The sequence below is a fragment of the Neophocaena asiaeorientalis genome, unplaced genomic scaffold (assembly GCF_003031525.2).
Source record: "Neophocaena asiaeorientalis asiaeorientalis breed wild unplaced genomic scaffold, Neophocaena_asiaeorientalis_V1.1 scaffold268, whole genome shotgun sequence".
Classification (NCBI taxonomy): Eukaryota; Metazoa; Chordata; class Mammalia; order Artiodactyla; family Phocoenidae; genus Neophocaena; species Neophocaena asiaeorientalis.
In genome coordinates this window covers 4,055,796-4,083,223 of record NW_020173979.1, presented here as the reverse complement: position 1 = coordinate 4,083,223, position 27,428 = coordinate 4,055,796, and the positions used below count along the sequence as shown (strand labels likewise).

The window sequence follows — 27,428 nt, the reverse complement described above, 5'->3', positions numbered from 1 at the left end:
CTTCCCAATTACTTACTCTCAGACATCAGTATTTGAATTGCCTAAACAGATAGTTGACCGTCATACGATACATTAACAACAAGATACTTAATGATTGAATGTAAATGATTGTTTACGTACCCCTTCTCATTAAAAAAAAAAGAAAAGCATTGTACCGTTTAATGAAAATTCGTAATTCTTTATAAGCTGAACTGTTTTCTAATTTGCAACTGATGTCCTCACTGGAAATAGTACTTATAGAGTACCTATTGTGCACCAGATACTGTGCTAGGCATTTTGTCCAAATTATTGCTAATCCTCTCTCTCTACAGCCTTACAAGGTAAGTATTATTACCTTCATTTTGTGAATGAAGAAATTGATTCTTAAAGAAGTTGAGAAAGTTGTTTAGGGTCACACTTGAGACTGGGGATTTGAGCTCTAGCTTCTCTAGCTCTTCTACACTGTTCTTCAAAAATGTTGTCATGTGGGCTTCCCTGGTGGCGCAGTGGTTGAGAGTCTGCCTGCCGATGCAGGGGACACGGGTTCGTGCCCCGGTCTGGGAGAATCCCACGTGCCGTGGAGCGGCTGGGCCCGTGAGCCATGGCCGCTGAGCCTGCGCGTCTGGAGCCCGTGCTCCGCAACGGGAGAGGCCACAACAGTGAGAGGCCCGCGTACCGCAAAAAAAAAAAAAATGTCATGTCAAAGAGATGATACAGTATGTGATAGAGGGCCTCAGCATAAGGAATCAGGGATGGTACAATTTATTTAGCTGCAGGTGAGAACTCTTCATCTCTAGTCATTGAGAAGTGCTGTTGGCACTTGGTCCTCTGCTTCTGCTTTTTTTAAGTTTTTTAAAAAATGCTTTTACTTAAAAAGAAAGAAAAGGAACACTTGTAGCCTGTTTCTAAAAACTTACAACAGCTAATTTGTTTTTTCCTTGAGCTTTCCGCCTGTCAGCATTAAGCCCTCTAGTAGCCTTTTAAGATGGTAATCAGAATTGAATGGCGATGTTGTTACATGTTTTTTGACCTTTATCACTACCCAAAAATGTGGTCTGTACAAAACAGACCCCAGAGATGCAATAATTCAAATGATTTAAAAGCACAGTCAGTAGACACAACCTCTATTTATATTTCACTTTTTGTAGAGCGCAGCTCACATATACACTGTAGAAATCAACAGTATGAAAGTATTAGGCCTCTTCAGCCTAGAAAGTTAAACACTTAAGAGAGAAGATCAGGTTTTTGGCTTTTTTAATCAATATTGGTAGAACTTGAAAATTTTGTAAATATTTAAATTCAAGAGTACCCTTAGCCTTACATTAAGTTCAGGGCAAATAAGAAGAAGTTCTACTTTCTTTGGTGGATAATGAAATTTTATGGGGCTTATTTTTCCAGGGAGTGCCACAAAATGAAAATACAAATAGGTCGATAAGTCCATGAATGAAAGATTCTCAACTACTTAAGGAAAGAGAAATTTCTGGGCTCCATCTCTAACCTTCTGAGGTTAATGGTCATCGCTGGAGGCTAAGTCACTGGAGTCATAATCAGAGACAGTAAAGAACCAAATGAGCCTTTAGCTCATATGCTGTGTTCTTATATAATTAATAGAGGCAGTAATCTCCTTCCTGGCCTACCTCAGACTTTCCTCTTGTTCAAGGAAATAGAGCCAAAATTGTCACAATTTTGCCACCTTGGCCCTTCTTTTCAATTCCCAACCCTAACTACTTTTCTTTAGTAATACAGATGAGGTAGAGAGGAATTTTTTTTCCACATTCAGTACTTACTTTTGGAACTATGGATTTAGAGTTTTGGGGGGGTACATACTTAATTGATACCTTGTGAGCAGATGAACCTCCCCCAAGGAACTGGGTATGTAAGGATGAAGGGCACTCTCAGCTCAAAGATGTGGAAAATAAACATTTCTAACAGAAAATAAAGAATTGAAAAGTGAGAAGCCCAAGAATACTGTGTCCATGAAGGTAGAAATATCAAGAAGAGGAAACACATGATGTCAGAGACAGCAAAGTGTTCAAAAAGAATAAAAGCTTGACCTCTCTGGCTGTGGTCCATCACACACACTGTAGTCAGACAAATCTTAAACACCACTTTTATCATAGGGCCCTTCCCACTTCAGAGACCTCTCTCTTGCCTTCATCTAGCCAACAGTCCTCAGCTTCTAAGGTCCTCCAGAATCTAGCTCCACCTACTAGCCAATTTTAGTTTTCACAGACCCCCTCTATCAAGCTGACTCTCACCATCTTTATCTTGGATTACATTGTTCTCTTTTTTCTTCTCCCCATTCCCCCCGCTTACCCCACAGCAATCTCCATCCTTCAGTGTTCTATTCCAGTAGGCACTCTTACAGTTCTTAATACCTGGATCATATTCATTAAAACTTAGTTAAATAATAATGATAATGGCAATGCTGGCACTCGTTTATTGTTTATTATATGCCATGATGGACTATAATAATAAGCTTTTACATACATTGTATCTTGTAGGCCTCAAAATAATCTTGTGATAAAGGTGTTCTTAACCCCAGTTCTGCCCTAACGTAACTTGACTAAGAACACAGTGGTAGGAAGGGGGCATGCACAAGATTTGGCCTTTAAATCTAACTCTAAATTCACTAAATGACTAACTGATTGCCAGTCTTGCTCCTTAAGTGTTCTGCTCTGTGTCCTTGTTTTCTTAACAAAGTTTGAGATTCTTGAGGACAGAGGCAATATCCTAGGTATAAGATACGTATCGCATATCTGTCGCTATTGATTGAATATGGGTTAGGTAGGGTGAGATGGTCAGATTTCATGGTGACAAAAACAGAAATTTTATTCTGATTCTAGTCATTTTTTTGAAGTAGGTGTTGTTAATTAGAGCAGTGTTTTATTAGGAGACAGTGGATTGGAACCAGCTAATGTTCCGTTTTTAAGGATTGTAAATTAGAAAAGGATCTGCACCCCTTCCCACATACCTTGCTCTAAGCATCTCTTCCATCTGGATGTTCCTGAGTTACATCCTTTCATAATATACCAGTAATCTAGTAAATAAAGTGTTTCTTTGAGTTCTATGAGCCACTCTAGCAAATTAATCAAACCCAAGGAAGAAGTCCCTGGATCTTCGATCTGTAGCTAGTTGGTCAGAAGCACAGGTGACAACCTGGACTTTCTTACTTCCTTTTTTATTGGACTTTCAATTGGTGTTTGAAAATTAGGAGCAGTCTTGTGTGACAGAGCCCTTAATTGGATGTGACACATCCAAGTAGTGTCCCCTGAGAACTGCTTGGTGGTGTTGGAAAAAACATGTAGACATTACAAATACATGTAATTGCCTACTATGTACTAAACAATGGGCCATAATATTGACTACTATTATAAAGAGAGATAGTCCTGCCATCATAGACAGGTGGAGAACACAGAGATGACAGGCATCATTGTTTGATACGATAAGGCCCATATTTGATATGCAGAACAACAGTGGGACCATATAGGAGAACACCTAATGTAATCTTGGGAAAGTCCAGGAAGGATTCCCGGACCAGAAGAGTCCAGCTTTACGTTTTCCACTTTCCTATTGAAGATTGCAAAACAAGACCAAGAAATCTAAGTATCAGTACACTTCAGACTGTTTAACAAATTGGTGACAGTGTAAATGTTCCATCCCTGATAGGATGGTAATTAGTAAAGCAAATGAATTCCTCTACCCCTCTCAATTGGCACCAAGAACCACCCACCCCTCCTACTCTGTCAGATAGGTGCCAGATATAAGGCAAGGTTGTTTTCCGTGCATTGAATAACATAGCACCCAGTAGAAAGTTTAATTTGGATTTTCTATGGTAAATATCCATGAATACATATTTTTTCCTAGTAGCTAGGAAGCAGTGTTGTCAGTTAGTGAAAACTGTTGAGTAGGAAGTTGGAGAACAAGCCATTTCACTGTGTAGCCTTCTTGAGCCGTCTTCTAAACCCCATCTAAAAAAAAATGGAGTTCATGATACCTGCCCTACCTGCTTTGAATGCACAATCTTAGTGATCTAAGGGAGACAGTACATTGAATGAGCTCTTTCCCAGCCAAAAGGGATAATTCAAGTAACTAAAGATTTAAAATAAAATTTTGTCAGTGAGATATAGGAGGGAGAGAAGAGGGCCATAGAGAAAGTTCATGTTTTGTCAGCTATTTTTCTTGGTTGCTAATTAAGAATTTATCATTTTAAATCAGCTACAGTGTGGGGAAAGGTCATGATTTCGATAAACATGAGTAATACTATTAGAAACAGAAGATACGGAAATATACCTGGGTTCTCTACATGTAAAGATATGTGGTTTATAGAACATTAGTTATTTATGGTGGTAATGATTCCCCTCTAAAAAGTCTATGAAAATGAAATAAAATTATTTCATTGAACTTTTCAAAAAACATATCTTCCACGAATTCCTAATTGTTAATCATCATAATCAAGCTGATTTCAAAAGAAAGGGAGAAAAAGTAGATCTGAATGGAGAAGTGGAATGCTAGAGAATATAGAATTTTTATTCATTTGTCTGGTGGACCGTCATCTTGAAGTAAATATGAAATGGATCAAAGTTGTTTGTGCTTTGAAAATTGAAGCAGTGTTCATCATACATAATTGAACAAAGTTGAAATTTTGTAGGTATAAAACAACAAAAAAAGCCACAGCTATAATAGCTATTACAGGAAATGGAGGAAATTAATAATAAAAGACAATACACTACCTCATAAATACATGCTCATCATGTGATTAGAGGGTGAGAGCATTAAGCAAATACCCTGATTAATTTAACAGTTTAACCCTGAAATTAGAGTACAGACGGTTCAAAATTCATTTGTACATAAACCAACCAGAAAAACAAACAGCTTACTTTCATAAAGTAAGGTTTTTCGGCAGTTCTTTTGGATACGTGAAGATACTATTCTCTTAAAAGAAAGATTATTACTTAGCAAGGCATGTTTGTTTGATGTATTTCTTTAAAAAAATAACCAAGTTTCTGTATCTTCTTTTAAGAAAATATATTAAGGAACAGATTGAGGGCATTTTTGCCTTACGTCCAGTGATCTTGCCTTTTATAACTTGTCCTCAAGTAACTCCTAGGAGCTATGATTTTTAAGACTGAATGATACTAGGAACATAAATTAGGCAGGAAAAGGGTATTTTCGTAGGTCTCTGTATTCACTGAGTAAAGTTTAAATTAACCTTGACTAGAGCATCTTTGAATACCTTTTTGATGCATAAAATAGTTTATCAAAACATATTTTTAAAATAAATTTTGGAGGATTTTTAGAAGTGCAAACAGCAAAAGAGTAGTTTACTAGAAAGGCTTTTATTTTATATCACGTCGACATTTGTGAATCACTATGTTTTTTCAATCACTTATTTGGTAAAAGTCCACAATTTGCCAAAATGGTTAATAGAACACAAATACAGACATTTCATGTGATGTACCATGTAAATGTAAACCTTTGTAGTTACATGTTTTTGTAGCAAGAGAATTGTTTTAAAAGGCACGTAATTTATTAGCTATCGGTAGCTTCTTTATTGCCTTGCCGCGCTGCAGTAATAAATAAAAAAAAGTGAACTGATTTTACAAATGGCACACAAGGTGCACATTTTGTGGGGGAAAAAAGTCTCTTTTTAAAGAATTGGCATTAAATCCTTTTTTTGTGATGACAAAGAGGCTAAGAGTGCAAACTGTATTTTCTGTTTATCGAAAACAGTCTTTTTTCTCGGGGGCATTTTTTCCTATGATCATCAAGGGATTTCAAAAGCAATAAAGTGTGGAATCATTGTTCGACTTGAACAGTATTAAAACTTAGGTTTTAATTTCAGTGAAGTAATAAGATTTGAACCTGTCTCACATTACAGCACTGTAAGGCATTTAGCAATTGTATTTTAAAAGAGGTTTTTAAGATGCAGCTCACTTGTAAGCTCACTGTCTGTCAGTAATTAATAGTTTTTCTTCAGCATAGGCTGTTGTGATCAAACCAAGAAATATCTGGGTTTTCAGTAACACATTGTGATAATTGTGAGTGTTTATTCCTAATTAGTCTAAATGTCTAATAATTGTCAGCTTGCTTCCCTGGCTGCTTAAAAAGAAAAAAAGAGAGTGACATTTAAAGCTACAGTGTGTCTTTGGGCTTTTAAAAATATGAAAGTAGATGTACATGTGTATTTCAATAAGCTTTACACCCAGCAAGATTATATGTCAGTTGACTCATTCATTAACCAAGTATTTTATCCTTCAATATCATTTCCTAGTTTTTAGACATTACATCATCTTTGTACGTAAAAAAAAAAAATGTTTCCAGATACAGTATTATATGTACAGCTAAACCCAAACTGACAATCTGGATTCTTCAGTACTCATCACTGAAACTTACCTTTACTTCTCAAGAAAGCTTTTAAAATATGAGCATTTCTATTAGATCAATGTGGCAACATACTTGCTGATGAAAGATTGTAGTTACCATTTTGAATTGCTATTGAAAATAATTGCCCTCTACAAAAGGAAACATCTGTATGATAGCACATGGTTAAAGCTGCCATCAATTTTTAACATTTGAGGGTTGAGCTATGACCTTTTATGATGACTGTGAACAGTAACTGCCTCCATTAGCCATAAGTTTTGTTTCTTTATTTTAGTAGATGGCCTAGGCTGTAAATATTAGAGAATCTAAAATAAATCAACATATTATCCTAAGGATACAAAATGTAAGAGCTGTTTGTGGTTGGGAGCCCTTGACAGATAGTTTGGATGAAGCAGATGATTGCCTGCCTAGCGTATCTGGTCTGCATTGCTATGCCTGCAGGCAGTTTAGTGCTGTGGTTGTATATTGATGTCAGGGTTAGTACTGAGTGGCTAGCAGTGACAGATGTCTATAATTACAGGCAGTGCTTCCAGTATTTCTGAAAAGCCAGCCTATGTTGAACAATTATCTTATTTCTGCCTTGCCAAAGAGCGTGTTCCAATTGCTAGTATTAGCAGTGGTGAATATAGCGCTTCATCTGCTGCCTTGGGTCAAATGTGGGAAAAGCACTTGGTTATAAAACATAAATGCAAAATATTTTTTTAACACTGAATTAGTTCAGTTCAGTGTTTTCCTAATTTTTATCTTCCCATAATGTTTCTGTTGAAGGAATCTTGAAATAATAGAAGCACATTTGGCTACTTATTGGGATTTTGTTTTCCCTTAAGCCTGTGTGTCTCCCCAGCGCCAGTATCCCTTGCTTTACTGAATAGATGTGTTTAAGCAAAGTTGGCTTTGAAACGACTTTCTCCAACGTGGATTACATTTTCTGATTGACTCCCATTACAAAATTGGAAATGCATTTCCATGGACAACCTCCCACACCTTTTGACGAGGAAAATTGTAAAAGGATAGACAGTGCTGAAATGTGCGAAATACCTTAGTGCACTGGTGCCTTTACATTAACTGAGAAATTGCAGTTTTCAACTTTTGTTTTAACCCTTTTTTTTAAGCCTTCAGCCACTTATTGTCCTTTCCTATCTCCAAGTGTACATGACCACTTCCTTCCACATTGCCTCTTAGCCCGCTTTAGTGACTCATTAGAAATGCTTTCATGCTTGTTGGTCCCAGTTCTCAACTGTCCTTTTTTTCTGGTTATTTGCATTTCTGAGACATGGGCTGTAATACCACTCTCCCGAGCAGATGCATCTGCCTTACTTACACAATACTCTCCAACCTTAACATTCCTGAAGTTCCTAAAGTTCAGGGCACTGGGTATTAAAACATTATCCATGCTGTAAGTGACAAATTCTGTATTTCCAGGTAATGTAGACTGAGAAATGCCTAGGAAATAGCACTTGAGGTCATGTTTCTTTCCAACCTTAATCTAACCTGTATTGGGTTTCTACTTTGTGCTTCACTCCACTTTGTGGCATTATTTATTACATTTTCTCATTTAGTCTTCTCAGCAATATTCTCTTTAGTAGGTAGGAGTATCTTCATTTTGCAGAATATGAAAAAAGATTTCAGGAAGGTTAAAAACTTGTTTAGTGTCCTGGGTTTTCGACCAAATCATCATACCCTAAACCCAAGTGTGCTTTCCAGTGTATCACATTACCTATGTAGGTATTTAGACATGAGTCCAGACATGATCAGTTTTAAGTGTAATGATTGATAAGACCATCATCACAGCTTCATCCCCGTATTTGCTATTTTACTTCCCGAGGAAAAATCTCATCACTACAACCACAGATAGGACCTCTAGTTCTGGCTATCCAGCAGTCACAAGAGAATCGAGCTACATCCTAGATATCTTCTAAAATCCACCCTACTTTAGGAGAAGCAACTCAACCCATGGTCTAGTGTCAGAGATAAATATTATATTCATATATGAAAGGCAGCCCCTTTCTGTTCTTACTGGGCCTATCACACAAAAACTTTTTTAATAACTTAAGACTCTAATGATGATGTTCTGGAACCCCTTGTCTGTGTGCATTTAATTTAGCAAAGAAAACTCAGAGAATCGGATGGACTTGTTTACCTGACTTGGGAAGACTTTGATAATTTATTGCACAAGGGATGTAAATCATCTGCTTAACCCAGAGATGAGAACTTATCCTGCAGACAGGAAACAGGAACTTGTGATGACTCTAAAAAGGAAGATGAGGGCTTTGAAATCAGGAACTTAGGTTGTACGGAGCCCTTGGGCTAAAACATCACCTGCTACCACATAGCATTCTGTTTTCCTCCTGTCTCCTTTCCCATCACATTTACTGTTCCGCCTCTGTAAAATAGAAGTTATAGGTAGAAGACAGAAGATTAGGAGTTAGTCTGTCTTTCACTGGGGCTCTCTTCCCTCTAATCACTCTTCTTTAACCACTATTAAAGTTACTCACATGCCAGTTTAGAAGAAATATTTACTTTCCACTATCTAGTCCAGATAAAGCACAAATAAAAGGGACCATCATCTTGGTGCATGCCTCATAATCTTAATGCCAGACTAATGTTTGACTGTCTTACTTAATAATAATAGTGGCCATTTAGTGACCACGTATTCTAATGGCTAACAGCTAATGTTTATTTGGTGCATACTGTGTGCTAAAAACTTTCCAAGTGTTCCTGACACTGTGCTGGCAGTGCTGTATATAATACAGCATTTGATGACAATAATATTGGGTTGGCCAAAAGGTTCCTTTGGTTTTTAAGTAAAAATAAAAGACACATTTTTCATTTTCACCAGGAACTTTATTGAACAACCTATTCATTGTTTTGTTCCACTACCTTCTGCCGTTTTTCAGGCAACTTCGTAATTCCATGTTCCCAAAACCTTTGGTCTTTTTGAGCAAAGAACTGTTCCAGGTGCCTTTTACAGTCTTCCAGGCAATGGAAATGTTTTACATTAAGAGAATTTTGTAAAGACCTAAATAAATGGAAATCTGAAGGTGCAATGTCTGATGAATGTGGCGGATGAATCGGAACTTCCCAGACAAGCTGTAACAGTTTTTGCCTGGTCATCAAAGAAACATGCGGTCTTATGTTATCCTGATGGAAGATTATGCGTTTTCTGTTCACTAATTCTGGACGCTTTTCGATGAGTGCTGCTTTCAAGTGGTCTAACTGGGAGCAGTACTTGTTGGAATTAACCGTTTGGTTTTCCAAAAGGAGCTCATTAGTAGAGGACTCCCTTCCAATCCCACCACCATATACACATCACCTTCTTTGGATGAAGACCAGCCTTTGGTGTGGTTGGTGGTGGTTCATTTCGCTTGCCCCACGATCTCTTCCATTCCACATTATTGTACAGTATCCACTTTTCATTGCCATCACAATTTGTTTTAAAAACGGAACATTTTCTTTACGTTTAAGTAGAGAATCACATGAGGAAATATGGTCAGGAAGGTTTTTTTCGCTTAACTTACGTAGAACCCAAACATCAAAGCGATGAACATAACCAGGCTGGTGCAAATGATTTTCAGCGCTTGATTTGGATACTTTGAGTATGTCACCTATCTCCCATGTGCTGATTGTTCTCAGTTAATGTCTTGATTTGATCACTGTCAACTTCAACTGGTCTACCCGACCACGTAGCATTGTCCAGCAAGAAATCTCCAGCACGAAACTTCGCAAGCCACTTTTGACACGTTCGAAACCAGGCTGGTGCAAATGATTTTCAGCGCTTGATTTGGATACTTTGAGTATGTCACCTATCTCCCATGTGCTGATTGTTCTCAGTTAATGTCTTGATTTGATCACTGTCAACTTCAACTGGTCTACCCGACCACGTAGCATTGTCCAGCAAGAAATCTCCAGCACGAAACTTCGCAAGCCACTTTTGACACGTTCGAACAGTCACAGCACCTTCCCCGTACACTGCACAAATCTTTTTTTTTGCATTCCAGTTGTGTTTTTACCTTTCTTGAAATAATAAAGCATAATATGCTGAAAATGTTGCTTTTTTTCTTCCATCTTCAATATTAAAAGTGGCTACACAAAAATTCACCAATTCTGATGTTTTTGTTTAAATGCACGCTCATATGACAGCTGCCACATACAATCTAACAAACTTGTTTCGAATGAAGTTAAAGACAACTAAGTGCTACTAGAGCCATCTTAGCAGAAAAAAACTGAACAAACTTTTTTGCCAACCCAATAATAATAGCCAGTACTTTATGGAAATTTTACCATGTACCAGGACTGTTGTAAGTGCTTTACATATGTTAACTGCTTTAATCCTCTCAAAGATTCTGTAAATTAGGGCCAACTCTCATCCTCATTTTATATTTGAGAAAACTAAGGTGTAAAGGGTAAGCAGTTTGCTCAAAATCACTTAGTAAGTGGTGGAATCCAACTAGTCTTGGGCTTCAGAATCTATCTTTAACCACTTCACTAGACTGCCTTCTATTTTGTGATATTATTCTTTCCATTTTACAGATGAAGAAACTGAGACTCTTAGAGGCTAACTAATTTTACTAGAATTATAGAGTTAATTTATTAAATAAAATATTGATTAAATGTCTGTTATCTGCCAAGCACTGTGCTAGGCTAGCAAGTAGTGGTCTCACTCAGTATCCCATGTGCATTGCACTAGACATGCATTCTGTGTTTCCTCCTAGTTGAAGTTATCTAAAATATATACTCAACTTGCTCATTTCTGTCTCTTATTGAAAGAAGACTATGCTTCCTGGGCAACTGCATGTTGTCTTTGTTCACCAGTTAGGCTTTTGCATACGTTATAGCTAATTTTCAACATAAAAGTATTCAGTAGGAAGACTAGGATGGAAGCGGTACTTAGCCTATTGCTGCGTATATTGCCTCCTCAGAGAAGGTTTGAAGTGTTTATTCGTGTTTGAAGATACTAGTGTTTGAAAGACGTCAGTAGGCCATCAGAAGGTGAACTCTGATCCTTTGCATTTAGGGCAAGTTAAAGTTTTCACTAACTAGGCTAGTGTGAGAGACAGAAAGTAAAAGCTACGAAGGACTATAGGATCAACGTTTTTGAGTAAAGTTTGAGAATATAATGAAAATAGCAGATTTGACAGAATAGTAAAAATATGCACAATGTCATTGGCAGCCCTTTTCTCATCCCATGGGCCATTATTCCTTTACTCTTTTTGCCAGGTTGTCCTTCCTAAAGGGACAGAGAGTTGAGTGGCTCATAGGAGGAAGGTACAGCAGTTGTTTTGGATGTAGGAAATGGGAGGTGTTTCAGAGAGGCAGGGTGGAGGCAGAGTGTGTGTGCAAGAGTTAGATTAAGTGGTGGAAGGCTCGATGTGATTTGTTTAACTTTCTGAGTGACTACAGAAATGCGTTTCATTTATTGAACATATACTTTTACCCTTCAGAAGCTGACTTGGCCTACTTATATCATTAGCCCCAGTTGCCACATTTGCATAATTAGAGTGCCTCATGGGAAACAGCAGTATTAAGAGATTCTTCAAAATAGTTCTGTTAGGTGTTATCTATAATTTGTTCTTTTTCAGGGCTACCTTTAGTAACTGGTTTCTTGAATTCTTTCATGGAAGCAAACCCAGTGTAATCCATAGAACCACATCCAGGCTTCGAACAGCACTTCACTCTGCCTATGATCCTAGCCTCCAGAATAAAATCAAAGTCCCATGAATACTTTAAGTGACAACCACAAAGATCCTGAGCCACATTCTTCCTGTATCGGAAGTTGGGAAGGACTTCTGCTCTTCCCTTATCCCCGACACCAGGTGGCAGGTCCCTAAATTCTGTGCTTTTTAGGTTGTACGCCTGAGGAGTGATGTGCCCAGAGTTCCAAAGAAGGCTTGGAAAATAGTTCAGGTGAGTTGAGCTGCCGGTTATTGTGGTGGATCACCAGTCTTTATGCTTGTCTCACCACAGCCTGAGATTCTTATTATTAAAATAGGCGTGATAAGTGTAGGGGTGCATTTTTCTTGATTCCCTTTTTTATGCACCGTGGAATCCTACAGTGTGCATGTTTTATAACGAAATGTTCTATAGTCAGCTTATGTTCGATAGTATTAACGGCGAAGCCTCTGTTCAGTGTGATTGCATAGTATGAAAGCAGCCTAGGTTTCTTGATTATAACGTTTCTGAAGTGGCCAATTCTAACCAGTTATTCATACCTGAAAGCAGAAAGTTGTATTTGGCTACAATGAATAGCATCTGTTATTGAACAGTATCTAGAGCACATGTATCTCTTGTGCCAGAATACGTTTCTGGCAGACACCTTTGAGAGGTGTAAAGGATTAAACAAAATCTTTTACTTCCCAGTTCCCCACCTCTACCATCACTCTCTCACAAACTTCATCCAGCATCAATTCTTTGCTCCAAAATGTAATCATGTCATCTTATAAATTTGCTATTGCAAAGAATTATGAATCAAATGCCTGAAACGCCCCTTCAAACCATGATCTCAAAACCTTCTACCAAAATTAATCACACCTTCTTCCAGTAGTCCTGTGCCATAGCCATGGTTCGCTTCTTATTGTATGAGCTTGGAAAGATAATATATTTACCCAAGACTTTACCATGGCTTTAGCCCCAGAAGACTAGTTTAACAGAAGCTTGGCCCCAGATATGGAGTGAATTGGCAGCCAGCGGGAACAAAGCTGTGTCAGGACAAATGTACACTCCCCGTCTTCTCTAGTTGGCTTTCAGCTGGTTGCACCACAGGAGTCTTTCTATGGACTGTGTATCCTGTGACCAATAACTGGTGCTCTCGACCCAGGTCCCTCTTGGCTAGTGAAGGCCTGTCGGGAGACATTAGGTTCATGCTGGTGGAGATCCTTAGTCAGTGGCTCCCTGAAGGAAAATGGGGCAAACAGCCAGCTTCTGTTGAACAGGTGGTAGTTAGACCTTAGATCTGGTCGGGGCAGGAGGGAAAGAATCTCTCCAAAATTACCAGTATTGCTGGTTTTCACACTGTACCTGTACTCCTCTTTCTAATAAATGATCGTTTAGAAACTAATCCAAAAATATCTCTGGCGGCATCTGGAGCCCTTCCTTAGCAGTCTGGATTTGGGCCCAAGTGAGGAATGGAAACCCCACTGGGGTGCAAGCAAAAGAGGAAGCATGTTCTTAGCCATGCATCAGTGGAGGCCCCTACTGGGAGAGGGGATTATCACAAGGCAGCAGGCAGCCCTGTACCCCAGCCTGCTGAGTTCATGCTTTGTGCCACAGGATGTGGAGCGAAGGAAATGTGAGGCCAAAGTGGTCGCTCCAAGTTTTCTTATACAATAGCTTATTCAAGCAGATTGGGAACGCCTCTTAAGAGATTTGTTAGGTACATGTCCCCTTAGCAAGATGGCCACCACAGATGGTAGGTTCAGATATTCTAATTGAAATAAATACTTAACATTCATATTTATTTTATATCTCCATAGCCAGCTTTTCTTTATCAGATGTCATTCTGTATTCCACTGAATGAGGCAGGCAGATTCCTAACCTTTTACCGCTTGGTTTCCAAAGTAAATTATGGTCTTAAAATTAAATTTTAGCAAAAGATTTTTTTACCTAATTTTGGTCCTGTATTTTGGGATGTTATTTTAAATGATATGGAAAAATTAGTCAGCCAAGATTAATGTGGATCTATTCATTATCACAAAGTTTATGTATTTAATATGCAGCAGTGATGTCTGTACTATTAATTCTCTTGATGTGGTCACAAGTTAATTGTGACAATCATTTTATTTTTTTTTTATTCTGCTTCAGACGTTAATGAGAGAGCTCAATATCTTTAGTTCCAAACTGTTTAGATCCAAGTCATTAAATGCTCTGTTAGTTTCCTCTTACACCTTTCCTTTTCCTCCCTCCCCTCCCTTTCTCTTTAATGGATCTCATGTAGAGAGCACTGCATTGGCTTCAAGGGCACTTGAAGCCTAAGACAAAAATATGGAAATTGGTTTCTTACTCATAATAAGTGAGTTCACACTCCGTTCCAAAATTCTTTTCCTAAGGAACATTAATGCTTTTATTATATTGAATGCTTTCCAATGATAGGTCTTGTTTTACTAAATTACATTCAGTTAAAAATCTTGACACCAAGGGGGGAAAGTGGTGGGGGGGCGGGTCATGGTGGTGATGGGATGAATTGGGAGATTGGGATTGACCTGTATACACTAATATGTATAAAATGGATAGCTGATGAGAACCTGCTGTATAAAAAAATAAATTAAATAAAATTCAAAAAAAATAAAAATAAAAATCTTGATTTTTAAGTCATTTCAATAGATTAAAACAGTGCTTTAAAATTCATAATTGTTGAGTTTTTAAAATTTTTATGGTATCAATTTTGTATTATTGGATGTGAATTTTTTTACACTAAGTTGGTTCAGGAAAGTATATCATCTGATGGCAAAATACTTTGTTGTTGATTTCCACAGCACTGCTAATTTTCTGCACTGAGCCTGCTTATAAAAGCTCTTTGAGAAGTTATAACATCCTAAACATTTATAGAAGGCCTAAGGGTATTAACTTATTGTAATTTTCTGAAGATTCATTATCCAAAATCTTAATTCATTATAACAACTCTTATGAAAACCTATAGAACCAGTGTTTTCTCTTATTTTCTTATTTGCACACAATGAGAGATTCATTGTTCTTTTTGTTTCATGCGGTGCTTTTGAGTACATTTCATAGAGAGCTGTTATTGAATTTCTGTGACTGTCATTATATATCCATACAACCTTTAGGAACTAATATTCTGGGTTTCCCAGTTCTGTAATCTACTTCAAATTTAAGGATTGACGTAATTAGTTTCTTCAAAGTTATAACCAGAATGTTAGAGACAACACTGCGGATACCCAAGACCAAGGATTAGGATTGGAAAAAGAAAGCAATTTAAAAAATTATCACAGCACATGCTTTTATTCTTTATTAAATTAAATTTACAGCTCAAAACCTTATTGCTGTTTGTATGTGTATTCCCTTGTCTGGTTTTCTTATCTTGTCTGGCTTCTTTTTTTCAAAACCAGATATAAGATCATTTCAACTACCTGCATATGCTCAGACATTATTTGTCATTTGATTAGTTTAGAAGTTGAAGAACATAAGTGGGTCCCTGAAGTGTTATATACATATCCAAATACTCTTTTCTGAAGTTTAAAAGAAGCTGCACAGTAGAACGACTAGAGATAAGAAAACATATTAAGACAGTTTTTTAGGAGCATGCCTTCTTATGTCTGTACTGATGATAATTTCTTACATTTCTAATGACTTCCTGTATTTCAAGAGCCAGAGAGATGGATGACTGGCTAAAATGGGTACTTTTTTCTGCCTTCTAAGACAATAACTATTTAGAAGTAGAAAGAATTTGGTTTTGTATCATGAAATTTTGAAGCAATATGCCTTTAACAAATGCCATTTCTGACCATGATTAGCAAGATTTCAAAGTTAATACAAAGTTAGGGTTTTGTTTGTTTTAACCTTTTTTCTGTGTGAAAGTCTTCAAGGTAAGCCCTTTCTCACCCTTCTGTTATTTTTTATGTAATGAGCTTTCTCTTGGAAAGGTAGTAGCTGACAATACTAGCACCTACTATTAGAAAGGGTCCATGAAAGGGGGTAGGAAGGGAAACAGCATTTGTTGAGTAGCTGCTAAATGTCAGGTTCTGTGTTAGGTATCATCATTTAATGTTCCCAAAAGCCCATAAGGTAGGTTTTATTATTATTCCTGTTTTTCAGATAGGAAACCAAGATTCAGAGACTTTAAGTAACACCTAGTTAGTGGCAGAATTCAAATCCAGTTATCTTTGGGACCAAAACCTGTGCTTTTTGTATGTTGCTAAGTTTATCGAGATAGCTTCTGAGTACTTCTGGAGATGTAAAGAGAAATAGACATTTCCCTGCCCTCAGGCAGCACGTGCTTGAAGTAATGGAGGAAACACATATAAACATAGAAAATTAGTACTACAACAAGATAATATTCTATTACATGAGAAGTGCCACTAATAGGCCAGCAACAATGGATGCTCTGAGTATCCAAAGGAGGAGAGAGAGCTCCTCTTACTGAATCTACAGGGAGAGCTTCTTCCAGAAATATTTAAGCATTGAAACTACATATTTTTATATATAAAACAGATAAACAACAAGGACCTACTGTACAGCACAGGGAACTATATTCAATATCTTGTAATAACCTATAATGGAAAAGAATCTGAAAAAGAATAGATATATAGATAGATAGATAGATATGTATAACTGAATCACTGCTGTATACCTGAAACTAACACAACATTGTAAATCAACTGTACTTCAATTAAAAAATAATAATAATTTTAAAGAACTGTATCTTTTTAAATAACAAAACTTTACCAGTGGTCACCTGAGTGAGTAGAATATATTATCTTTACAGGAAAAAAAATTCTTTGTAAAAAAAACACACATCTTACTGGTTGTTTTCCTTTTGTTACAAAATTATGAATGAAATGGAATCAGCCAAAATACACATTTTGACGTTACATTCTTGTTATTCATTTAACAAACGTTTATTGAGTATTAGGCATGGGAGATAAAAGACAGAGCATCATCTCCACCCTCAGGCAGTTTGTAGTCTAACAGAGAAGGGCAGGCATATTAAAAAAAAAAGAAAAGAAGAAGAAGAAAGGGAGGAAGGCACAGTCTGACAGGCAAAAACTAGGTTATGTGAAACACATAACCAAAAACATAACGATTTATTCAACTTCATTGTATCCTTCAGAGAAGGATAACACAAATGGGCTTATTAGTCTCATTTCTTAGATTTTTGCTTATTTTTCACTATGATCAAATGATCTTAATTGATTATGAAATAAAAGATTAGAAATCTATGAATTGCAAGTGAACTTTTTTCCTTTTCTTGCATTCCTACGCCAACTCCTATATCTTTCCCTAAATGTATGTATTGTGATGTAGTTTCTTGCTGTCATAAAAATTATTTTTGGTGAAGTGATAGAATTTTTAGAAAATGTTGAAAACCCCTGAATATTGTGTAAGAATTTTTTCTGTAGAAAACTTTCATTGACTTGTGCTTTATGATAAATAATCTTATAGATGTTTCCTCACTGGACAGATTAGTCCTCACCCCCAAATTATGTGTATCTATGGTATAACTACATTTCAAATGTTCGAAGACATTTTCATATTATCTGCATGCTCTCTGAATGATAAGGTGCCTTGGAAAACGTGAGATGGTCTTTTAAAAGAAATGCAGTAATCATACCTTGATTTTAAATGACCCTGTCACACGTGAAAACAAATCAGATTGTTGCTCTTAATGAGCTTTTCAATTTACTATTCAGTAGATCAGATAAGTGGATTTAAGAGGTAATGATCCTGTTTAGTACTCAAGCTTGGCTGTCAGATCCTAGTAGTGGAGAGAAATCCCTAGGGACAAAAGCGTTGACACAGTTCTAGATGGGATAATGGGAATCAAAGCTAATGGATGATAAAAGGAATGGTGCAAGTTACAAGGATAATTGTGGATTAAAGCACTGCCATGTGTCAATGTTGACTGTTTTTTCCAGTATCGTATTAGGTCAAATCTGATGCTTTGAGAAGCTGTTTTGACAGCAGAGCACAACAGACCTGCCTGCTTAGATTCCTTCTTTCTTGAATGCCAGAGACACAACAGAAAACTTCCTTGCAGGGACTATCAATTTAAAAAATATTTTTAATATGTTTAAATGTCTTAATGTTTAAAATCACATTTTTGTTACATGTCTATTATTCAGTGTGGCACGGGCAAAATCAAAGTTAGATTAATTTGATCTTTGCCATAAAAAATAGCATTTGAAAAGTCTTGAAAGTGTAAAATTTTATTTTACAAAAATACAGTGTAGGAGGGGAGATGGACACCCAAACAATTACAATGTGAAAAGCACCATGCTAGAGGAATGGACCAGACGCTATAGGAACGTAAAGGAGAGCACAACTTACCCTACCTGGAAATGGAAGGAAGCTTCAGAGATGACTTTTGAATGAGAATCAGGGGAAGAGGAGGAAGAAGGCTGATTCAGGAAAAATGAACAGCACATGAACTCATAGAGATCTGTAATTGCATGAGAAGCCTCAGTATTTCATGAGTATTTCATTGTGGCTTCAGGTTGAGGGAAATGATAGATGAGGAGGTAGGTTGGGGCCAAGTTGTGCCATAGTCATATCAATATCAGATTTTCAAAGGGGCCCGTCTTACTCCCATTCATGAGAGAGCTTTTGGATCATGTTGAGGTAAGGGAAACTTCCCTTTTTACAACCATTCTTCCTTTGAGCCGTCTATGGGCTTAAAGGTTTCTGATGATTGAGGATTTGGTGTTAACTAACTTCCCTAGGTTCTTTCTCCCTAGCTCCCTCTTCTCAGCAGACGTCTTACAAAAACAGTGATAGCTTTGATCTTACAAGAGATGAAGGCCTACTCTCATGAGCCAAGTCACAGATACTGGAATTGAAATGCTTTTCTATTAGGGCTCAGAAGTTAGCAGGAGAAGCAACAGGAATTTGAATCTCAATCTTCCTTTCTCTCTCCCCCAGCTCCTCCCCTCTCCCCTTCTGCCCCTTCTTTCGCCTGCCCCTTCCTTTCCCTCTCTTTCTCCCTCTCTCTGATTCACTCTACTGGCCTGAGGAGCTCCTGGTCGTAGGACTTAAGTCAAAAGCCTGGAACACAAGCTTCTGGTTGAATAGTGTTTAAAATCCAAACATGAGATCTCTGCAATGAACAGCTTTCCTCCCCTGTATCACCATGTAACTCTGGATGATTTGTGGTGTCCTGTGATTTTTATCTCACCTTCACAACCTATGACATTATATCAAGGTAGTGTTTACATATGAAAAACAAAAGGCAGAGGGAGTGAAAGCTAAGTTGCCATACCATAGGAAATAGATCAGGAGAGAGTAAGAGAACACAATCACAAGGAATCAAATCAGAGAAGAGAAATCCCATACAGCTGGTGTCTGGCAGAGATAACCTGGAATCATACCAGAGCATCAGGGAGTATGAAGGTGTCAACCCACCTCTCAGCTTTGCCAGGCTATTAGAGGGAATATTCAATTGGCTGCCAGTGGCATTTTCCCACTTGTAGTGGGATATGTGTTTAGGTTGGAACTGAAATGTTAAACCCCAAACTCTGCAACCATCACTCCCTAATGGGAAGCTTAGTGGATTCCCAGACCCTGATGTATTCAGCAGAGAATCCCTGAGCCTGGGATTTCAGTTTCAGCATGGAAAGTAAGACCTCTCTGTATATTGGGGGGAGCTTATTGAGATACTTGAGGAGAATTTCTATAAATTATTTAACTTCCTCTTATTTTTGAAATCCTTACTTTTATAGCTGCCTAACATGATTCTGAATTATTTGATGGCTTGCTAAAATCTGGAAGAGATGGAAATTTTTTAAATGTTGGAATCTTTTATTGAGGCACTCCACTTTCCAGCCCTTTACGTACATATACCTGCCTTTGAGAAAGGGGTGCTTTATTACCACTTTGAGAAAAAAACAAAAGTTATGGAGTATGCTGGGAATAAAATGAGTATGTAAATGTGGGTTTATGTGGGTATGTATATATTTCAAAATAAGGGAGGTGCTTCCTGGAAGAGAAAGAGGAGGGTAAATTTTTCAATTATAAAAATTTTTTTTAATTCTTAATTTGTTCTCCCCATTCGTTCCCTACATCACTGTGGATGCAACAATGCATTAAATCTTTATATTTGTTCAATTTGAATAGTCTTTTGAAAATATATGTTAATGATAAAGTTTTTAACAATTAAATGTTTTCATGCAGGTATATGCCCGTATGTCAGAAGTCTTAGGAATAACAGATGACAACCATGTTCTAGAAACATTCATGACGAAAATGTGAGTTCCTGCTTTGGTTCTTTGATTTTTCTGTTGTTGTGTTGCTTTGACCTTTTTACTGTGCTTAAATTTCTCCAGAAATATTAATTTTTAATAAGAGACTTTTTAAATTATGCTTTGATTCTTAGAACGGTAGCATTGTTCTTATCTGAAACTTAATTTCACGTATTTAAAATTCACCATCCAAAATACGTTATTTTTCAAGGTATCCGTACTACTGCAGTATGCAGTATCAAAACGTGGTTTTGAAAAGTTTACAGACTTTGACTCTTCAGTTCAATTGGACTGCCTTTTTTAATTAAAAAGAAAATACTCAATTTTAAAGGCCAACTCAAGAGATTATTGCAAATTGGAATCATTGAGAGAGATTTGGTTGCCTTCAGACAGGGCATTCATTGATTCCAGTAGAAACCTATGGCTATCAGAGACATATTCATGGAAACTGTCCTTAAATTATCCTTACAATATTAGCAAAATTAACTAGTTTCTGGTCATAGACATAACTTTGTACACTTAGCCTAAACTTCTATGCCTCCACTTGACATCTTTCTTCATCTGTGTAACAGATAGGTAGCACTGCCTTACTTGCAGAGAACAAAGCTAGATAAACAATCATGATCATAGGAAGTGAGTTTTGGAACCACAAGTTTGATGGTTCACTTCTTGGCAGTAACTGTGAGTCTCTATTTGACTTCCTTTGTAACTCCTGTTGTCACTCCCTACTATGTTTATTTTGGATACAAACTTAATGTTTCTTCTGTGAAATATTTAGGCAACTTTTTAATTTACAAAACTAAATTTATAGAATAATACACCATTTGGAGAGCAGTGTTCATTGCTTGTATATAATTTTGAATATGCTATGAAAAGAATAGAAAATGTTCCATTGATATTTAAACCCACTTTATGAGATATTTGTGATTTAGGTCATTTAACTGACATGAGTGTATGTGTATTTCCATGTTCTCCCTACACAAACAAATACCTTCATTATAATTAAAAACTTTTTTTTCATATTTAGTGTTACAAACCTTAAATACTGGGGAAGATGTGAGCCTGTCATTTCAAGGACTCTTCAGTTCCTAAATGACCTTTCTGTTGGATATCCTTTTTACTATATCTGATAATGTACATAAACAACCTAACAAGTGCATTCTGTTGGCCAGGTATTTTCCTTATTTATAATTTTTCAAGTGTTTTTTTATTTTTTTAATAAAAAGCCTTTCATTTAGCCTTATCTGTAAATGCATAATTTTGAAAGATTTATATTAGCTATATAATGTGAAAATTTTATTCAGAGTCACAATTGAATTTATATGGATATATAGATTTCTAACTAGTTAAAGTTAATGTTTATACCCATCCAGGCTTATAAATGGATATATAAGAAAGTATGCAAACCACATGTTTTAATCCGTAATTTTTCATAATTGTCAGGACGTTCTTGTTTTAAAAAAACATGTAACTAATTTTAAGAAAGTCAAAATGTTCCAAAAATATTATTTTATAAAAACTGAATTCCTAAGAATCAGTATTTCTTCAGTGTTCGTCAGTTGAAACAAATATTATTTTCACTAGTTAAGAGGCACAAAGGAGTAATAGAAAGGGAATTACAAGGTTTTTGACCTCTTCTTTGATTATTTCCTCTACCAAATCAACATCTTATTTGCTCTAAAATAAGATTTCCCATTACACATTAAATGTTTAGATTTCTCTTTAGCAGATTTTTAAAATCTAAAACCAGAATCATCCTTTCTTATTAGATTATAGTTGATACTATTATAATGTTTCTACCAATGCGAGAGAAGTATGTCGATTGTCTTTTATATGTTAGCTATCAAATATGTAGGAGTTGTGAAAAATAAGTGTTGGTTTAGTTAACCACTAAGATTAGCTGATATTTTAGCATGAGGACAGCATTCTGAAAATGGGTGGCATTGGATGGAAATCTTTAATGTAGGTTCACTCCAGGAATATGTTTATATTAGTTAAGTTTAAAATTGTGTTCCTTGGCAAACCATAAAAGATTTCCAAAGTATTAGACACCCACTTTTGTGCTGGAATTTAATATGCAACTTTTTATTGGAAAATAATCGTCCTTGTCTGGCAAAATCCACCATGCAATATTTCTGTTAGTAGGTATAATGCAATAAAGACAGGGAGGGCTATTTATCACTACAAATTTTGAGGATTTCAGGATTCTTTTTATTATTTTAATATATTTCTTTGATATTAAATCAGAAAAATGATAAATTACACCTGTCCAGGCTGTTTTTCCTTTTTACTGGAAAGTGATGTACAACCCAATTCCAGTGGTCATTTTGGCTTTTTAAGATATGTATTTTTTCTTATTAAAAAAAAAACTCAACCTGTATTTTTTTTTAATAATAATGCTGAAATACTCTTTATTTCTAACATATGAAGTGGTTTATAAGTACTTCCTAGTATTGCAAACTCTGGCCTTTTCACAATGTATTACTTTGAGAACATATTATCTGGAAAGAAGCCTATATTATTTTATAGCACATATCTATGTTTAGATTTCCCCTATTTTTTAGGTTGAAATTGAAATCTAATATAAAATTAATTTGATTTGTATTGTTTTTGTATGATTTACATAATGCCTAATTTATTTGTATCTGCTATTAAAGATCCTTTCCTATCACTTATACCTTTTATATATTCTTTAATCCTGAGATTATAACCATTTATCTTACAAGTCACTTACTGCTTTTGAGCACTCCTTTTTTGAAGTTAATAAAAGAATCGTATTTTCAGAAAGCTTATTAGATAAAAGTTTAAAAGCTAGCGTTTTAAACCAAGGGATAGGCATAATTTCAACTTGGGTACATTGATTTATATTTTTAAACAATTATTTCAGGTTTGCATATTTAGAAATATATATTAACTCAATTTGATTTCACTGCTCAGTTATTTGAATTATAAATCATTATGTCCCTTCTAGCTGATCAGTCATGAAATATCTTTGAATTCATTTACATAATGGAATATGTGAGTGGTGTATCTATTTCAGTGCAGTTGCTGGTTACTGAATGCATGTTTTGTTGTTTCTAATCGATTTCTTTATTGTATTGCGTTTTTAAATCCTGATTTTAAAGCAATACATTATTTCTGTGTTAAAAATAAGGTGACACTCTTCAGCAATAGAAACAGTTATACAAGATAAAAATCATCACCATTTGGCCTCTATAAATGGAAGTATGTTTATATAGTAATATTCAAAATATTTATATTTAAAATACGAGTAACAAATAAATGAAAAGCATGTTATCTTACTATAAAATTTTTAAATGTTCCTTATTACTTTTATAATGCATGTCTTCAGATACTTATTTTTTTGTTATTTCTACTTTTATCTTCTTCAGAGTGAATCTTACTCATTATTTATGGTCCTCCCAGCCCTTCTCTGAACTTTGGTGGTCTTGTATCTGACTGGTTGTTTGGAAATTGAAATCACAAAAGATCCTCATTTTTAAGAAGCGCTAAAAAGCCTTGTGTTTACTTGCCTAAGGCAGAGTAACCTGGAATGGTAACCTGGCCCTGATGGTTACTGTCTCAAACCTTAGTGATAATCAGAGTCACTGGAGTTCTTGTTAAAATACAAATTCCTGGACCCCACCCCCACCCCCAGAGTTTCTGTTTTAGGAGGGGTCAGACTGAGACCTGAGAATTTGCATTTTCATCAACTCCAGGTGATGCTGGTGGCTCAAGGACCATACTTTGAGGACTTCTGCCTTAAGTTAATCAGAAAATAGAACTGAATGTCCTAAACAGAAAAGTCGGGTATTTCTCCTACAGGCTCTTCTCTAAGGGAATTTGTCTTCACTTGGAAAAGGCGGACTTGATGTTTTTAGAAATAGTCTAGTTTTCCAAAGAATAATGTGTGTGAGGAGGATACCATTATGTTAAGTCCCCAGATTTTAACTGGAAAGCCCTTGTTGCATTCACCCCAAGGTTTCTGTTGGTAAATTTGAAGCTTTCTAAATTGGTAAGATTATTGTAATTTTAAAATCTAGTGGCCTTTTTGAGAGAAAGTTTGTTTTCCCGATAGATTCATTACATGTGGCATATATGATACATTTAGCAAGCATATCTAGTAACTTTTTAATGTACTTTTTAAATTTCCAAGACTAAATTTCAAGAATTCCAGATTCTAAATAGCTTTCTCTAACAGGCACAGAGTTGAAATGACTCTGTCCTGGGGCAGCCCTCCACAGTTAGGTTTAATACCTGGGGATCTTTTTCTTGCTTTGAAATGATTTCCAGTCATAAATTCTAGTTTCTATCTAATTGGGAAAGGAGTAAGATTGTTTAAGTGATTAGGACAAGGAAGCTGCCAGGAAAACTGGAGCAAGAATAAGGGTCATACAGAGCTATCAAATAAACTTACTTATTTTACATGCTGAGAAAGAGGGAGGGAAGTGTCACATTTCATCCAAAATTCTGTTTGTTTATTAATCATTACTTCAAATTTTTCTTCCTTTGAAAAATAATTGATCAATATTTCTACTGCAATTCATTGTTTACTAAAATTTATAGCATTTACATGTCTCTGGGTTTCAGATAGATAATAATGAGAAAGGAAATTTCATTTTCTGTTAGGCCCTCTGTTGGTAGCTGCCCTTATTACATCATCCTCAAAGGTTTGAGAAAACCCACAATATCTTTAGCTTTTAAAAAACAGACCCCATTAAAGGGTTCTACATAAATACATGAATTTATCCAAACTCACTTTACCCTATTGATAATGTTAACTTAAACAATTCTTAGAATTAATAACTTCATCATGTTATTGCAAGACCACATACATAATTCACGGGTCCCAGTACGAAGTGAAAATGTGGGGTGCCTTGTTCATAAATGATTAAGAATTTCAAGTCCTCATCAGCAGAGCATTGAACCAAGCAGAGGCCTTTATAAGCAGAGACCCCTGTGCAAGTGCATAGTCTGGACGCCCATGAAGCTGGCTCAGGTTATCTGTTAAAGAAAGAATTACTTCCATTTGGCTTCAGACTATCTAAGACTGGGGCTATCTCCCATAGTTCCTGTACACCAGGATTTGGTGAATCCTGAATGAGGTGGAGGGTCAGGAAAGACTAAAGGATGAAAGATTGAAACAAGGGTCTAGAATGAAATCAGGGTGAAGGATGGAAGTAAAATTGGGTATGTCTGTTACAGGAAATATTTAGTAATAAACCGTAGTAATTCTGCTTTTGTGAAACAGTATTAAAATGTATTGCTTTATTTCAGCGAGTATCACCATCTCCAGATGGTTTTCAGAATGTTAAATAAAACTAGTTTCAGCTACATCCCTCAGGCATACTTCTATTAACATTTCTCATCAAAAGAAATGTTGATTTATTTCTTTGTTTGCTGTCTCTATCATCTTTGGAAAAGTCATCTCGTAATTTATCTGCTCTATTTGTTTGTTTTTGTGCTGGCATCAAGGGTGAGAATCTGCTACTCCTCTTCTGTAGCCCACTTATGCAGGCCTTCTCTCAGTTCTTTATATATTCTTGCTTCACAGGATTACCTTCCTCGAGTATTGTTTTGATCTGATCATTTTTCTTCCCAAAAGCCCAGAGTCACTTCCACTTGCTTCTTGGGTCAAAGTAAAATTATCGATTTAAACTTGAGTTCTTTAATGGTACTTGACTTATGGAGTTCCCATAACTAATTTCCTGATCTACCACTCAACCACAATTTGTACTTTATACTTGGGCCAAGGAAATTTATTTTTGCCTTCCCCTTGACACCCTTCATTATCTTTCACTGAATTACCACATGTGCTGTTCTCTTCATTTGATCCATTGTAACTCACTTAGGTCTCTCTTAATTTTCAGGTTTAGCTAAAAACTTGGTAGAGCCATCCTGAAGTAGTTACAATCCTTAGTCACTGTGTTAACTGAAAGAACATGAATGAGTCATTTAACTTCTCTGAGACTCAGTTTCTTCATCTGTAGAAAGGGAATATTACCTATCTCTTAGGATTTTGTAAGGATTAGATAAGATAATAAATACATAACAATGTATCTATGTCATCTTACAATAATAAAGCACCTGGTTCTACTGATCCAGTCACATAGTAGGTGCTACTAAATACTTCATTTTCGTTCCTTTTCTTTTTCTTAATGTTCTTGGACACCTAGTTCTTATCTATATTTCTGGTGATGAATATAATATAGCCTAGTATTGGCTAGTCCTCTCTCCTATTAAGTTGTAAATTATTAGGGATTAGGACTCTTGTTTCCTTTCTCTATAGTTTCAAAACTTCATCACATAGCAGGCCTTTTGAACCTACTGTTACCTCTCCTACTGAGATACTAAACCTTAACTCTTAGTCCTTATAAGTAGTTATTAGTATCCCTTAAGATGTTTCATTTTGGTTATACCTGTTTGGATTTTTTTAGTCTAGTAGGGTTCATGAGCATAATTCTACTTTTGAAATAACTAAACTAATATTTCAGTAATTATGCTATATACCTACAGTATATTTATACTATATTACCTACAGTAATTTCCAACAGGTAATTTTCTTATCTGTGCACTTTCTTCTATCATCAGGATCTAATTCTATCTGTAATATTTGTAAATATGTATGGCTTTTACATAATGGCCTAGGTCAATACCACTATCCAGCCTCTTGTGCTTAGTGGATATCATGCATCTAATATACTACTTCTTCGATTCTAAAACAAATTTTGTCACATTTTAACACTTCTGTAAATAAAATGTTTTATAGCTGATGATACTTTAAAATACTTTTTCTTTCATAGCAGCTCATATCATAAGGATGTTTTTTATAATCCGTGGTGTTTTAGGATTGATGAAATATGGTGTTGCTCAGTAAAGACTTGATAGCATGAATTGAAGTCATACTTGGTGCTCCTGTGCCCCTTAGCTGCGGAAGTGTGTGGTACCTGTAACTTAAGAAACCAGGGCATTCTCAATTTGGTTATCCTTGTCTTCAAAGGCTGCAGATTTTCAAAATTTTGACCATCTCTTAGATCACCATGCTTTCAACTTTTTCTTGCCTTTCTCCATTTGTCATGCTAACTATCAGTAAGGCCATCTTCACCTTCGTCAGTGGTTTCGTAACAACATGGATATAGACAGAAATTTTATGAGCATTTT

The 27,428-nt window shown here is 36.0% G+C and overlaps 1 protein-coding gene across 2 annotated transcripts in view; it reads left to right on the top strand.

Annotated features, from left to right (window-relative positions):
• RANBP17 (RAN binding protein 17) overlaps positions 1-27,428 on the top strand; it is a 312,232-nt gene that overhangs the window by 195,422 nt on the left and 89,382 nt on the right. For both annotated transcript variants that reach the window (XM_024753434.1, XM_024753433.1), the window contains 2 exons: positions 20,200-20,273; positions 21,295-21,375. In XM_024753434.1, the coding sequence (XP_024609202.1) occupies positions 20,200-20,273; positions 21,295-21,375 (155 nt within the window). The remainder of the gene's footprint in view (positions 1-20,199; positions 20,274-21,294; positions 21,376-27,428) is intronic.